The 15,162-nt window shown below is 38.1% G+C and overlaps 1 protein-coding gene across 1 annotated transcript; it reads left to right on the top strand.

The window, feature by feature from the left end:
- Positions 1–4,289: 4,289 nt before the first annotated feature.
- Positions 4,290–14,420, top strand: LOC144435957 (uncharacterized). Its single transcript, XM_078124597.1, has 3 exons — positions 4,290–4,557; positions 6,456–6,637; positions 13,539–14,420. The coding sequence occupies exons 1-3, from the start codon at positions 4,290–4,292 to the stop codon at positions 14,418–14,420; spliced, it is 1,332 nt and encodes a 443-aa protein (XP_077980723.1).
- The last annotated feature ends 742 nt before the right edge of the window (positions 14,421–15,162 follow it).

Genomic DNA, 15,162 nt, shown 5'->3' with positions numbered 1-15,162 from the left:
GTCACATCGACTACAAATGTTTATGTCCTCTTCGGCATCGAGGAAAGTACACTGGTCTCTGAAGGTACATAGAATTGAAAAAAGGTGGTATCCTCTTTCTTGCAGAATATCATACGACTTACGCGTTACAGCTGCATCGTTCCTGAAACCGAGGAAGTGAAATATGTTGTCAGTATTTGTACATGTGCATTTGACAACAGTGCGATGGATTGAAACATCATGGGAGATATCGACGTAAAGGACATGAGAGCAATCTATAAACAGGCAAGCAAAACCACAGAAAACAAATATTTAATAAATAAATAAATAAACCAAACGGTTTTATACCAAAGATCCAAACATCGTGTCGTTGTAAGTCAGTGTACTCATGGTTTGAATTGTATATATGTATATATGTATATATGTATATGTATATGTATATGTGTATGTATATGTTTATGTATATGTATATGTGTATGTGTATGTGTATGTGTATGTGTATGTGTATGTGTATGTGTATGTGTATGTGTATGTGTATGTGTATACACACATATGTATATATATATATATATATATATATATATATATATATATATATATATATATATATATATATATATATATTAATTAGATATTAGGTTTGTAGTCATTTAGTCGGTTAACTGTCACTTAGTTTCTGTAATTGTACACCGTACTAATGTTTGTATGGTCTTGCATGTGAAACGTAATTATACGCCCAGCTTGTCCCATCTATGGTACATGTATAGACTTGGAACTGCAAGAGATATTTGCTACCAAATTATAGTTTTGCCCATACGTATACAATGCGTGAACTTTGACCTCAGAAAAAGTCTTCAGATCAGACACGCATGCACGTATACAACATATATACGTACACTTCTCTATGAATATAGGTATAAATATATATACATGGAACGTCAATGCATTGTAGTACATACGTACATGCGCTTAGCTGGGGGGTGGGTGGGGGTGGGGGTGAGTCTTTTGGTAATTTGCATTCTTACAATGCAGTGTTGGGTATTCAGTATTTTAGGCATGACCCTATGGTTACCAAGAAGTACCATACACACGAGAGTCATCGACCCGAAATTCAATATGTACTTATAAATACCCAACCGAAAAAAAATAATTGGAAAAGATTGAATGACGGTTTGAAATAAGGAGACAAAGTCACAGAAAATCCGAAAACAATTATGAAAGTTTGTATTTTATGTGTCTGTGCTTTGCCCAAAGCTTTAAATCGATACTGTAGGTCTCTCTGCTAAAACACTGAGACGTGCTAGTATTGCGTTTGTTTGGCCTTCTCCCACAACCGAACCAAATCTGTGTACGCGAACGAGAAATTCGAAACACTTAACTTTCAGACAATGTTTACCGGTTTTTAAGTGTCTGGGTGATGGGATCGTCGGAAATCAGACCAACGTGTCCTCCAGGGAAAATCACTGACTCTCTGACTAGCTTTTTATCTATGGCCGTTCACGTATTAGCAAGTTGAAAATTAAATGATCAGCCTCTATGCTACGACGCCTAATTAGCTTTCCATCTTCCTATTTATATTATATTTCCGTAACCTTCGAGGGACCATAATTCAATTACACAGCAAAGCGCTGTTTCACTATCGCCATCCATCACAAACAATCAGAATTTCTTTGTCATTTTCACCCACATAACCTACCTCCCATCGTACAACGAAGGCTCGCTTTGCTCATTCCCGGAAAAAACCCACTTCGACGACGACCCAAGTGACTATCGACTCTTTTTAGCCTTCCTACTTAGAGACTCCGGAGGGAGGTGTTGCGACAAATAATTTTTTCCCTAGACCTCATGTATCATATCAAGTCAAACTAAACGAGGGTGCTCAGCGAGTGTTGGGCAAGCCCTCATATCATTCTTGTAAAAGTTTAATGAGGCACGTTGTGACCTGCAAAATGCATCCGCTACATTAAGAAAGCTAAATTAATTTTTTATAATGTGTTGTAGAAAGACAACTGTCATATATGAATTCATTCGGAACTATGAAGCTTGTAAATTATTGTCGACTGCTAAAGTATATAAGTGGTTTTTGTGATTGCAAAAGGAGCAGAATGGAAAATGAATTGATTAAAAATTAAAACTGTGGTGTGAAAAAAGACAAAAAAGAAGAAGGAATTAAAAGAAGGGGTTAATAATTACTAAGACAAGTCGGAGTGTTGTTCCATAATCATTTTTATTAGTTTCACATTCCAGGCTTCGATTGACATTTTTGTTCGCTCTTTATACATGACTGTGTGGAGCAACGCTTGTGGATTTGGAAAAAACCGCGTGTGTGTAGACAGACAAATATCTATACTGGACCAGGAAAATGATAGAATTGGTATTTAGTTGTCCTTGGGTTATGGAAGTTCTTGCAGGGTATCTCGGTGTTACGGTTCGGTTGTCGGTATTGCTACTTGCAAAGGGCGGCCAATTACTATAACACTCTCGCGTGGGATATCAATACCGAAAATAAATATACAAAGTCGGAGAAGTCGACGACAGAAGACGGCAGCCGACAGGCGTCGGTGTCTGTAGCGGTAGCTAATGTTTGGTGCTGTGTTAGATAGCATACTGAGAGGGTGATAGAATCTGTATCAATCTTCTAAACACACTCGCACTCCTTGAAACCTGTTCTGATAACGGTAAGGGTATCGAAAGTGTTTGTTGGCAAACAGGGAAATGATACCTTGTAGGATGAAATCTTGAGATAAATCGGGCATTACATTTACAGTCAATATCTCAGTTCCAAGTACTTTTTTTTTGCAGAACGAAATTGAGATACTGCAGTAGACATTTTCATTAAATGCGGTTTTGGTGGTGGTGATGTTTCTGTGTGTAGGGATGGGTGGAAAATATACGAAAGTTTTCAAAGATAAAAATAATGGTGACTGTATATCTTAAAGAGCGATTTAAGGCTATACAAAGAAGAACACTATTGCAATGACACGCGACAGAAAACAGCAATACATATAGGAGTTGATGACAATATAACACGACGTACCGAAGATCAATAACCGACACTATTTAAACACGACACAGCAATATATCGAACGGTAAATAAAGCATATAGTAAAATTATTTCTGAATGGTCAGCATTGTATAACACCAAACAGCACTACATCGATCGCCAACAACTACAACAACTACAGTATATGCTAAAAAGGGAGGCGAACCCCAATGCTGTCTGAAAATACATAGTAACGACGGACAACCAAGGCATGATCACCGGGTTAGTGTCTCACACCAAGTTGAACACGTTAGCAGTTCATTTCTAGAAGGCGCCGAGAGTGTTTCTTGAGTCGCCAGTGATCAGTCTGGTGAATTAAAAGAAAGTCACGGTTCCCACCTTAATAATTTACTCCTACGCATTTATCCAAAAAATATTGAACCAAACTCGTGGGCTTGGTTACTTACAGTACTGTACCTTTATAGCAAATAATGGTAATAATGATATTGTTAATTGAAGACAAGAAATGTGTACGGGCCCGTGGTCGTATGTACGATAATGGTAACTTTACTGGGGTTAATGCACAGAAGCGTGACGGAGTACTTCAAAATGAACGAAAATAATAATTGTCCATAGTAATTGAATGCCTGAATACGCATGTATAAAATGTAACGTGCAAGCGTTGAGAGGTTGTTGATGGATAAACTTCATTAGCGGTCGCTCATTAATTGAATCATGATAGACAAATTTGCCGTTCTCTGGCTCAGTCAATTGTTTCACTTCTTCATTACGAAAGGTGTGAACTGCTTTCTTTGCCGCGAACACCTTGGACAGGTTGGCGGGATTGAATTGCATGTCCAAGCCAAGACGTCGTGCAGACTGCTTGTAGCGACCAGGCGACACGACCAATTATCAATTTTCTTCAGCGAGAGTTGTTGTGATGATGATAGTGTGGTCACCGACTGGCACCGCGGTACAATTTTCTTGTCTGTTGTTATGCTGCGATAACAATGGAGACATACACATATGTTAAACGTTCATGGGTACTTTGAGGAAAGAAAGGAAAACGAGATTTTAAAGTGCAACAGTGTGTAAAGCTTGGGTAACCCTTGGTCCAACCAAATATTGATAGTGACCTACATCGACGTCACTGCATCAAAGCAAGGGACAATCTCATTGGTGGTGCCTGAAGAAAAGGGTTGTCCCTGAGACCCCCCGCGACGATAGTATTCTTTCATCCAACAAGTCTACCAAGAGATTCCCCATACTTGTCCTGTCCTACGCCACGATAACTGACAATACGGCTTCGGGGTACGATTTCGCAGCAATGATGATGGACTCGCGCCTGCTCGACCAACACTTTGGTCGTACCCTGAGCACGCTCGGAAGCTTTCCTTACGGCGGTGCTCTGGGACTACACCGAGCGTCCCATGCATTTGAGTTCCCTTCTCTCCACAGTCTGTCAAACCCTGCACCTTTCTCTATTGACGGGATTCTCAACAGTGGCCCGCTGGTCGGGAGCAGTACAAACGGCCAGGTGTTGACGACAACAGCTACGACTGACAGCCACCACGGCTCAACTATACCCATGTCAAGTAAGTATGCGACGAAGAATATGGACAGCATTTGTGTGTGTAGGGAAGGGGGAGGGGGCTTGTCGTGCCGTACAGGGTTTAACACATCAAATGTGGTGTATGTTGTATTTGCTTCACTGAACAACAACTTAATTCCGACAATTTTACGCCAAATAGATTCTCATGGGAGGCCAAAGCTCGATAAAAACAGAGAAATTTAAACTGTCTCTGCTATATAGCGAAATGAGAGCGACAAAGAACTTGTCAGGGAGAGTGACTGATAGCCTGCACTGAGATCGTATCATCTCTAGATGAAAATAACAATAAATTACAGTTACCATGAAAACGCTATCAAAATTCTTCCAGAAACATAAGAATCAAAAATTTATATTTTACAACATAGATATACTAGAACTATTTAATGTTCTGGGAGCAGGTCAGACGTGATACAGTCGAACGTGTATCACTAACATTAACTTGTTTGCTATATTTGTCATTTAGTGCACATAATATTTATGTAAAGCTCGTTAAATTACTATATTGTTTTTGATATTATTAACACGTCGTAAACCAGTCACTATCACTAGCCTTGTATCATAACATCGATCCAGACCTATTCCCTATGACCGATCAACTTATCATGCATCAAAAATACACTATACCTGTACAGTAACTATCGAATCATGAATCATATTTGTTCTCCGAAAAAATTCAAAAATAACCAATCCCCCCCCCCTCACCTTCTCATAAAGAACTGAACAATATTCTTTCTTCAATACAAAAATAGTCAGCTTGTTCGTACAAAGTTTTCTTTGATATTTCGTTTAATGATGATTCTTTGGACTTTATTATTTAGAGAGAAATGTGTATACTTGCTCATTTTGTTTCACTATTGTCCGAGACAGTTAATTCAACTTTTTTCTTCTTTTTTTTTTTGGGGGGGGGAGGGGGTATGATTTGTATATAACATAATATTAATTACATGTACATAAATATAATACAAAAATAAGAGGAATCAATTTGTTTTGTTACAATTGAATACGAAGGTAACTAGATCTGACATCCATAGAAGGTAAAATGTATTTGCGACTTAAGCTAGAAGTTCAACACGCTAACTGTCGATTTTAACACAATATAAACGAACTGTACCAGGTAATGGGTGTTTACTGGTTCTCCAACTTGTTTTAGATTTCCCTTTTTATTACTTTCTAAGAGATACAATATTTGAACAGTTTTACACAGTCTAACCAGGATGTATAGTGACTATGTGAGATGTGTATTTTTCGTTGACATCTGGCTGTTGTTTTGACAAATGTCAGATCAATGTTTGTTATTTACAACCCTTTTTATATATCGCTTAATTTCATTTTTTAGAGTCTGGATCGTTCGAAATAATAACGATCATTATGAGATTAAGTATTGTGTAATAATTTGCCTTAAATTTTTGAATCTAATATTATTCATTTCTGTTTTCGATAAGGTTGGAGTTCTTTTCTAACTTAACCACTTTCTAAAGGATCACACACTTACATTTGTTATATTAAATAACGATGTAGACTTCTTTCTAAGATTATATAACCTATGGTTAATATCGTCCTAAAATAAAATGTATAATTTTTTTCCCTTCCAAATATTGTCTTGAAATGCAAGGCCAGTATTGAACAGAGCGGATTGTTCGAACGGCTCATGGCTGTTCGGTGTACGACGTACATACAGTCAAGCAGACAACAGGCGAGGTTTTGGCGATGTCAGTGTGCGATAACTTGTCCGTGTCCTGGATTTCTATATATATATATATATACACCTCACTTTATTATCATCTTTCAGCACCACACGGTTCAGCATGACTGAATCCTCAAGTAACCGGTTAAGTAAATTAAAATTTTCTAATTTTAATCTTTCTCATTTATTTATTCTAGGCAACGACTCGGAACAAGACAATAAAGAAAGCAGCGCGGGCAAACGACGACGGACACGCACCAACTTTAACGGCTGGCAACTCGAAGAGCTAGAGAAAGCGTTTAACGAGAGCCACTACCCCGACATATTCACTCGCGAAGCCCTGGCTCTTAAGCTTGATCTTGTGGAGTCCCGAGTCCAGGTTGGTGCAATATTAAACCACATTAAATATTATTATCCGTGTTTGAAGTACTTGAAATTATCAACGTAAAGAGCATTTTCACAAGAGTGTGCATTAACTTTTTGATGCCTCTGTTTGATGTTCGTGAGGAAGCATAAGGCTTCAGTTTCAAGTAATAACGTGTACAGAAGGAAAAAGGGTAACATTTGGTGCGTGTGTCTCTGTGGTGTGCTACTATTAAGTAATTGATAGGTACGCAAAAAACTGTGACAACACGACTTTTCTTTGATTATTGGGTCGGTGATCCGCTATTGGTGTGGATTCGGTTCTGTATGCCTGCTACCAAGCCCCCTCGTTAATTTATGGTTTGTAGCCTGGGGCGGCAACCTTGAAAGCAATACGAATGTACTTGTGTACACACACAAATGCAAACCTTTGATGAAACATACTGAGTACTGGTGCAAAAACCAGTAGCAAAACATGCACACAAAAGACCCGCTTACACATTTGCAACACTTGCACAAATATCAATTAAAAAGCTTGGGGAATGCTGCAGGCGAGACATTCAACCCTTTACCGAGGAACAGTCTAAACATGGTGTGCTCCAGACAGTAGAAACTCACTTCATATACATATACATACTCAACATATATATAGTATATTACCATTAGTTTTTTATTTGCTGTGAGCGCCATTTTCTGTGTGATTCACGACTGTTTATTTATCCATGACCAATAAAAAACACCTTGCGTACTTGTTGACTGCTACTAGAGTGTCTTTTAAAAATCTACCTTTCAAATGAAGTCGCTTAAAACCACACAAAGACTTAATCAAAATTGCCGAACTCAGTTTGTTTTCCTTTGCCGAACACGCGCCTTGTTGTTTTACCGTCTGAAGGTATGGACACGCTGCCCAGAGTTTTTTTTTGTATTCAGGGGAACCTCTGTCGGACTATGTCTCACTTCTCTCTATGTGTGGCATATAGTAGATAATTATGTATAATTGAACGACCTGCGGCCATAATTGTTGCTTCTTTTCTGTTGAGAGTATCCCCTTTCTCTTCGCGATAGTAAAGTCATTGTACTACGTGGACGCCAGCGCAAAAAAAGACTATAGTCCGATACCGAATACCTTATTCCGTCTCCCATAATCTCATTCTGATAGTCACGTAAAATATGATATTTTCACGACCCCACATCCACCTTGAGCACCACAATTTTATCAAATTGAGAGCCTAAATCGATAGTCAAGTCGAAAGCTATTTTATCGTTATTTCGTGATTTGCAACTATCGATAATAAATCTCTATATGCGAGCTACCTGCCTGTCGAAGCAATCCATGATCATATCACAAAGCCCATTAAAACGACCGGGCTGTTGTACATACATACATAAAAAAAAATATTTTGAAGAAAATTTCAAACTCAACATCAACCACTTCTAATTTTACGGCGATAAAAAGAGTAAGGTATACTGTTTGGTGTCATCGTATCGGTACATCTGTCAAAGTGGGCTTTTTATTTCTCGATGTCTTTACTAAGTGTAGATTCTTTCGACGATACTCAATCAAAGCAGTCACGCCGTTAAGAAGTGAGAATGCTAGGTGACATGTTTGCATCAATACGGTTGCAGGCAGACGTTTTTCGCACCCTCTTCTCATTTTCTGAGTGAAAAAGAGCAAGCTGTTTGTCGAAGCTAGCCCGTGAAAGCATTCTTCAAACTAGAGCAGTCGCTATTTCCCTTCCAAATTCCAATCTTCGACATCGGCATTCCAGACATTGGATGTGAGGGGACTCTTTTCTATGGTTCTGTTTACAGTGTATACAGGACCAAACAGAGAGTAAAATTAATTTACGCCACGGAACACCTTTGATTGTTTATAGAAGCCAACAACATGGACAATTGTCCTGGCCAACCCGATAATTAGTTACGCTGTTTAGCAGAAAACTGTTAATGTGAAGGATAAAGACACGCCGCTGAGCCGATCAGGAATGACCGATGATATGCTGACGACAGACCCATCCCCCATGACTAACCCATTAGCTCTATGTTTTCGTTCATGGGTTTTGCACGACGCTCACTTTCAGTAAGGGTTTGGCGCAGAAACATTTGCCGACAATGTCTTGTTTTAAAAACTACCTGATTAAATTAAAAATATTGCTGTTAAAAAAAATCCCTATTAATGTACACCAGACAGTGCAGCAAATAAAAACCCCGTTGGGATGGCGTCCGATCCGAATATGTTCTGATTTCATACTCTGAATATTGTTTCTATGTGAAAACGTTTGCTTGCAAACAAACTATGATTGGAAATTCATAACAGATATTTAGGTTACCTTGTAAGTGATAAGGAACGCTGACGAGGAAATAGAGGGGTGGGGTGGGGTGGGGGTAGTGTCAAATATTAGAATATAGAATAAGTTTTTACTATTACCTTAAATTCCTTATTTTCACATCTGTTTGAAAACTTTAAGTAAGAATAAAAAAGTGCAACTTATTGTGCATTCTGCATCGTGCAAATGTTGCCTGTCCAGTCGAGTGAACTCACTGGTGCGGTACACTGTTTATCCGCCTGACTGGGCGGTCTGTCACCCATCCCTCAAAACAGGTGATCAGCCCCCAAATCCCAACAAAACACAACAAAGCACGGATATTTTTTGAAGTTTATAAAAGGGGAACTGTAGTCAGTTAAAGCTGCAGGGAAAACACTTTGGTCCAAATCACACCACTTTGTTAAGCAGATGCCAATTTAGTCAAATGGGAGTTTGCATTTCCTATTGTAAACTAATTATTCACCGCCGATAGGTTGCATGTCGTGTCCATGGCCCTAAAAATCATGCCTACTAATATATAACTTTAACATGAACCGACAGAGAAGATTCTTGAAAAGGAAGAGAGAGGGTTTAAAAAAGACCGCAAAGAGACGGAGTTGATGTAAATTGGCGGGTCAATCAATCTTTGTAGAATTCGATGTGACCGGGACACAATCAAGGGCAAAACCCTTCAGAGTTATTCTATTCGTGCTACAGTTTTTCAATTGTGGTATACAATGCCCTCACTATACACTGAGGCGACTCGCGTCTCCACTCGTAATAGCCCTGTTATTGTACTGGCTTGACTTGAAGCAGACAGCAAGGTGCTATCGACGAACAGTTCAGATCTATTGCACGACTACTTGTTGGCAAGCGAAGCGCAAACACCCACTTAATTGCCACATATTTACGAATTGTTGGGCTACTGTAGTACCGAATAGTTGGCTTTGGCTCAGCTCTCAGTTGTGCATATTCTATTAGAAATCTGGACTGAAAGCTATTTTGTATTGACTGTGGTATACTATTTAAAATAAAACACAATTACATTAAGTGCTTAAAAAATCCTTTCATCCAAAAGTTGGCAGAGAAGACCATGAGAAGACGATTGTATTCTCCACTCGGGATCTTAAACCCGCGACCTGCTAAGTAGCCATGGGATGAAAGCAATGTATATGTATATGTTTATTCAAATATATTCGTATGATCATAAATAAATAGTCTATCCCCTGCCTTGTCCTTACTATTCTTTCCCTTTTTTCGGGGTGACACTGTATACATTAGGTATATGTGTAGTGAGCACTTCATCTACGGTACACTTCAATTAACTCGCTGAGTAGACACTATAATGATGGAGGTGTGGAAACCATACTGAAGAAAAACTACACAAGTGGAGAGACAAACGATTTTCTCAACTTTCATTCACGTGGTTGGGCCATTTTTTACCACTTCTGTGTACACAACTACTGCTCCAGCCATGCATGTACGGTAACAGTACGCTATGCTAGGCCCACACAAAAGCTTAATTTTGGAGGAGAATTGGCCGACGACTTAATTTCTAAATCAAAGTTGGGAGTCAGTGACGGGCCAGATGTTATTCACTGCGTAAATGGAAAGAGAGCATCGAATTCCGAAACCAGGTCAAGAGGGAGAAGAAGTCAGTTCCGTGCCAAATCTCAGAGGGATTAAACCCTGACAAAATTGATTCACTGGCGTCCTTTTGCTTTGCTTACCACTTTTCCAAATTAAAGTTTTTTTTGTGTGACTTAGTTACCATGGCAACCGACTAGAATGTCGTACAAGAGAAAAGGCTGAAACAAAAGTGAGACGAAGTTATTGACGCGTCGAAAAGAGCCACGAGTTAACTTTTTAACTTTCAGGTTTTCATTGACATCCTCGAGTTTTTAGTGACCCTGAGAAGGCACATACACACGTATATATTTCCTTACCGAGCGTATTTATTTATAACGATACAAAAAGAAACCGCCGTGAAAAAGGACAGAACGAACATTTCATATGTCATATTTCTACGATTTGTAATCGGTTTCTCGAAATACAAACACCGAAATGGACAGGAAAAGGTGGTGTAAATCAGTAAGGGCTTTTGAAATCCGGTGGTCGATTAAAATAAATCCAAAGGGCTTGTGTAAATTTTGGTTAGTAGGAAATGAAGACAATCTAAGAGCCATTCTGAAATATTTGAACATTTTACACCTATTAACAAAAGGCAAAGTACTATATACCAGCAAATTTTTTATGGTTTTTTTTTCTGCTCGCTTTTGTTCATGTAAAGTGCTTGTTGCCCATATCTCACCCTATTGTGGCAATTACAGCCTGAGTTTAATTTAATAAAGGAAGTCGGTACAATACTGAAAATTATGTTTGTTTACAGGACTTCACACCATTACTGCTGTCAGTACGTGAAATGTGACGATTTATCGATGCTCCTTACAACGAATTCCGCACGAGTATTTATGAATAGAGAAACTGACTTCCTTTGTTGTTCCTTTCACTCACAGTGTTTGATTTCTTTTTTCCGTCGATCGTATAATTTTATTTGGCGCGACCAACAAGAATTATTCCTATATTAAGCCTTTTTATAAATCCAAATATGGTAAAAATAGATCCCGCGAGACTTGATTAAAATCAGAAAATTGCATTGGGCTGCGAAAATAGTGAGCTGAATACTTCTTTTGTTAACCGTCTCCATAGTTTACATAAAACCGATTTAAACCAAATACAGAAACGAAAATGGTTTCATATCGACGTTTCCTAACGAATTTGAAGTTATAACATCAAAGGACTCATTATACAGCCTCAAACGCAAGTTTATTGAATTTTTATGAAAAAGACGAAAAGGCAATATTGAAATAAACTTTTTATGTGACTTACTCCTAATTACAATACTTAATGATAGAATTTTTACAACCGCCGGCAATCGGTCCGAAAGTAATGAAATTAATAGTAAAGAAACCTCTGAGACATCAATTGCGGAGTTATGTTTTTGACACAATACCCTGGCTTGGTATGGGGCGGATGCATACTAGGCATGCGGTGTGTGAACCTGTCAGTTAGTGCTGTAGATGTTATTAAGCTCGGATTAATGCGAGATAGATTGAAAAGTAATGTGATCATTTCTAAATAACTCTCGAATTAAATTAAACTTGCTAAGCTGACTGTACAACAAGGGTTGTGCCTTAGTTATTGGTGCATTGCAACAGGAAAGAAAATAAACAACTTTAAAAGTTTGATTCGCTGTCCTGAAATACTGGTCACATGTAGACATACGAGACTTGTCAACGTAACTATTAACGATGTACCTATTAAGGAGAGGCGTAAGATTTTATCGAAGGGGGTGAAGTATTCAGGTTTGGTCAAATTTAACAAACAAATAATAATTTTGAAAACTTTCATTAAAATATTCATTTTCCGGTGAATGATTTGAATTTGGATCCTAACCACAAAAAGATTAACCTAAGTTTGGCTTTTAATCCAGGGTATACCTTTAGAGAATATTAAAATGTAACATGGGATACATAGTCAAAGATTGGACTTAGGTTTAAAATGCCATTCAAATAAAAAATTAATAGATAAATAATGAAGAAAAATAGAACGACAACAAGGGGTCACACAATAATATATCAGTAAAATAAAAAAGACTGCACATCATACGCAAAATTTTGAAAAGTTTAGTATTTCTAATATGTAAGTTATTTCAAGTCCGACTCGTAAGTCGCTTAATGTATTCGCACGGCCGTACATGTATGAAAGAGTACAGGTAACCACAACAGTGAGCCATCCAGATTTAGTAGCCCGAACATTTCAATATTGACGCTGATATCTCACAACATATTCTTAATTTGTCCACTCGAAATTGACGTAGTTTGCTTGACGTGTTACCCCATTCACCTACAATGGACGTCATGTTGCTCTGACTCAGATGAAACCTGATGAAAAACTAACGCTGCATCCACACCACTGAGTTCGAAGGAATTCCAAGTCTTACATCCAAATGAATGAATTTATGTGTTCTTATTAAATTTTCTGATTAAATTAGGATATTTTAATATGGGTTTTCCGACATTGTCGTGTACGTTCTTCATTAAGTCGTTAATTTGGAAACGTCGGGTTTTCCCAACTATAGTACGCACGACTCTGAGAGTATGCTACTATCTAGTAGCTATAGTGCTCACCACAGCGTTGCTATGTCTAGTAACCTCAGACCAGCGAACGTATCAGTTCGTGACACCGTGTTGACAGTCTTCCGTTGCTTTCCGGGGGCACGCATGAAAACATACTGAATATTGAAAAGACTGCAACAATCAATTAGTTTGCGAATACATGTAATTAAAATCGGCGTGATATTTTGTTATCTAATGGATAAAACAATATTTGATTTAATCACGATCAAAAATTAGATTTACATTGTCAACAATGTTATTATTATCCACTGTGTTCATTATTGACTTTGAATTGCCAGGCAAAGTAGGTTTTTTTAATGAGAGGTTTAGGTCATCAAATACTGTTTATGTTTTTAATAAATTTCACGGTTCTATACGGGAGTATTGTACACAGGATAACACTTGACTTTTATATTTATTTTATTATTTTTAGGTGTGGTTCCAAAACCGTCGAGCCAAATGGCGCAAAAAGGAAAATACGAGAAAGGGACCAGGTCGACCCGCCCACAACGCCCATCCTACGACTTGCAGCGGAGTGCCGATTGACCCAGAGGAGCTCAAGAGAAAAGAACGTGAGCGACAGGATCGAAAACGAAAGAAAGCTGAAGAGAGGAACAGAATGAAAGCCCTAAAGGAAGCCTCGAAAAATAACAAAGGAATTGACTTGAAACATCTCTCTTTACGAACATTTGATATGTCGTCGACTGATAGCATGATGGGAAAAAATTGCACAGATACCAGGTTGGAATCGTCACAATACTCAAGCGACAACGACGACAATCTAAGCAGACATATGTCTGACAACGAGCAGTTTGACGAAACTGAAACGATAAACGAACCCTCCAAGGAAATCCAGGAGAAAGACAAATGTGACCACACAAAAGACACTCACGAAATTTTAGGACAAAAAGAAATAAAAGACAAACAGTTAAACGTGTCGCCGACAACCCAAAAGTCAGCTTTCAAAAGCCCTTTTAGTATAGATGAGATCCTTTCTGCCGATTCAACGAAAACTTCACCACCAGCTGATCGTAGTAGTGGTAAACACTCAATTTCAGCCGAACTCCAACGAGTGAAGTCTATAGACTCGGTTTCTGTCGGTCTCTACTCCGTCTACGGAATTTCACAGCCTATCGGATTTGTTGTCAAAGGTACGTCGACAAGTTCGTCATCAGTAGCCATAACTAATGTCCATGGGCCCAAAATATCGGAGGATCGACAGAGTTCGAGTATCGCCTCATTGAGGATAAGGGCAAGAGAACACAAAAACGCCATCAAAAATGAACGTGATGACGTAAGGAACATAGTATGCTGACTCAGAAAATCTAATAAATTTTAATGTACTGCGCACTTTGATTTTAGTGACTTTTTTATTTGATAAAGAAGCTTATCATTTTCATAAAAGCTATATTATAATATTGTGACAGAAACCAGATCTTTTAAGAAATGGTTCGGTATAATGATCAACAACTCGTAGTTTCCCGTTGACAGTTTAGAATTTGATTGACAGAGCCAGAAATATTGTTGAGCTGAGCTTTCTTTTCAAATGGCTGACAAAGTCGATAGAGGCCCAAAGATCGCCCATTTGTCTCGGGTTAAGCATCGCCTCTTTAAGATGACGTAGGTATCATGATGTATATGTATAATGTTTGTGTTGCCAATTCCATCAATGGGTATAATGAGTGCTTTTTACATCAAGACCCCCAGCAAAGTCGATGTAATCGTAATCTGCTGTAGTTTTATGTTTATTTTGTATGTTATACATTTTAAGACGCTAGAAACCCATGTTTCTTTAAGATGATATTGGATTTTAAGTGACAGTTTATATTTATTATTATGTTAACATTAATAATCCTATATTTCTTATTATGGACCGGTTCAAATTCTTTCATGTCAAAGCAAATAACATTCAAATCTGAATCAACAAAACAGGCCTAATTCCTAAATGTTCTTCTCTCGAGCGCAAAATAAAAGGTTTTTGTTACTTAATTAACTGCTATTTACATTCACTGTCCTCGCTGAAAGCAAACATTTCATTACATCGTGTTTTACAGTTT

The sequence above is a fragment of the Glandiceps talaboti genome, chromosome 5 (genome assembly GCF_964340395.1).
Source record: "Glandiceps talaboti chromosome 5, keGlaTala1.1, whole genome shotgun sequence".
Classification (NCBI taxonomy): Eukaryota; Metazoa; Hemichordata; class Enteropneusta; family Spengelidae; genus Glandiceps; species Glandiceps talaboti.
Note: the sequence above shows the minus strand (reverse complement) of the source record. Positions and strands in the feature narration are given on the sequence as shown.

Bases quoted from the DNA above. Each gene is read 5' to 3' on its own strand.
- LOC144435957 (XM_078124597.1), top strand. From the start codon at position 4,290: ATGATGATGGACTCGCGCCTGCTCGACCAACACTTTGGTCGTACCCTG. The intron at 4,558-6,455 runs GTAAGTATGCGA...TATTTATTCTAG, and splicing joins CTCAACTATACCCATGTCAA to GCAACGACTCGGAACAAGAC. The intron at 6,638-13,538 runs GTTGGTGCAATA...TATTATTTTTAG, and splicing joins TTGTGGAGTCCCGAGTCCAG to GTGTGGTTCCAAAACCGTCG.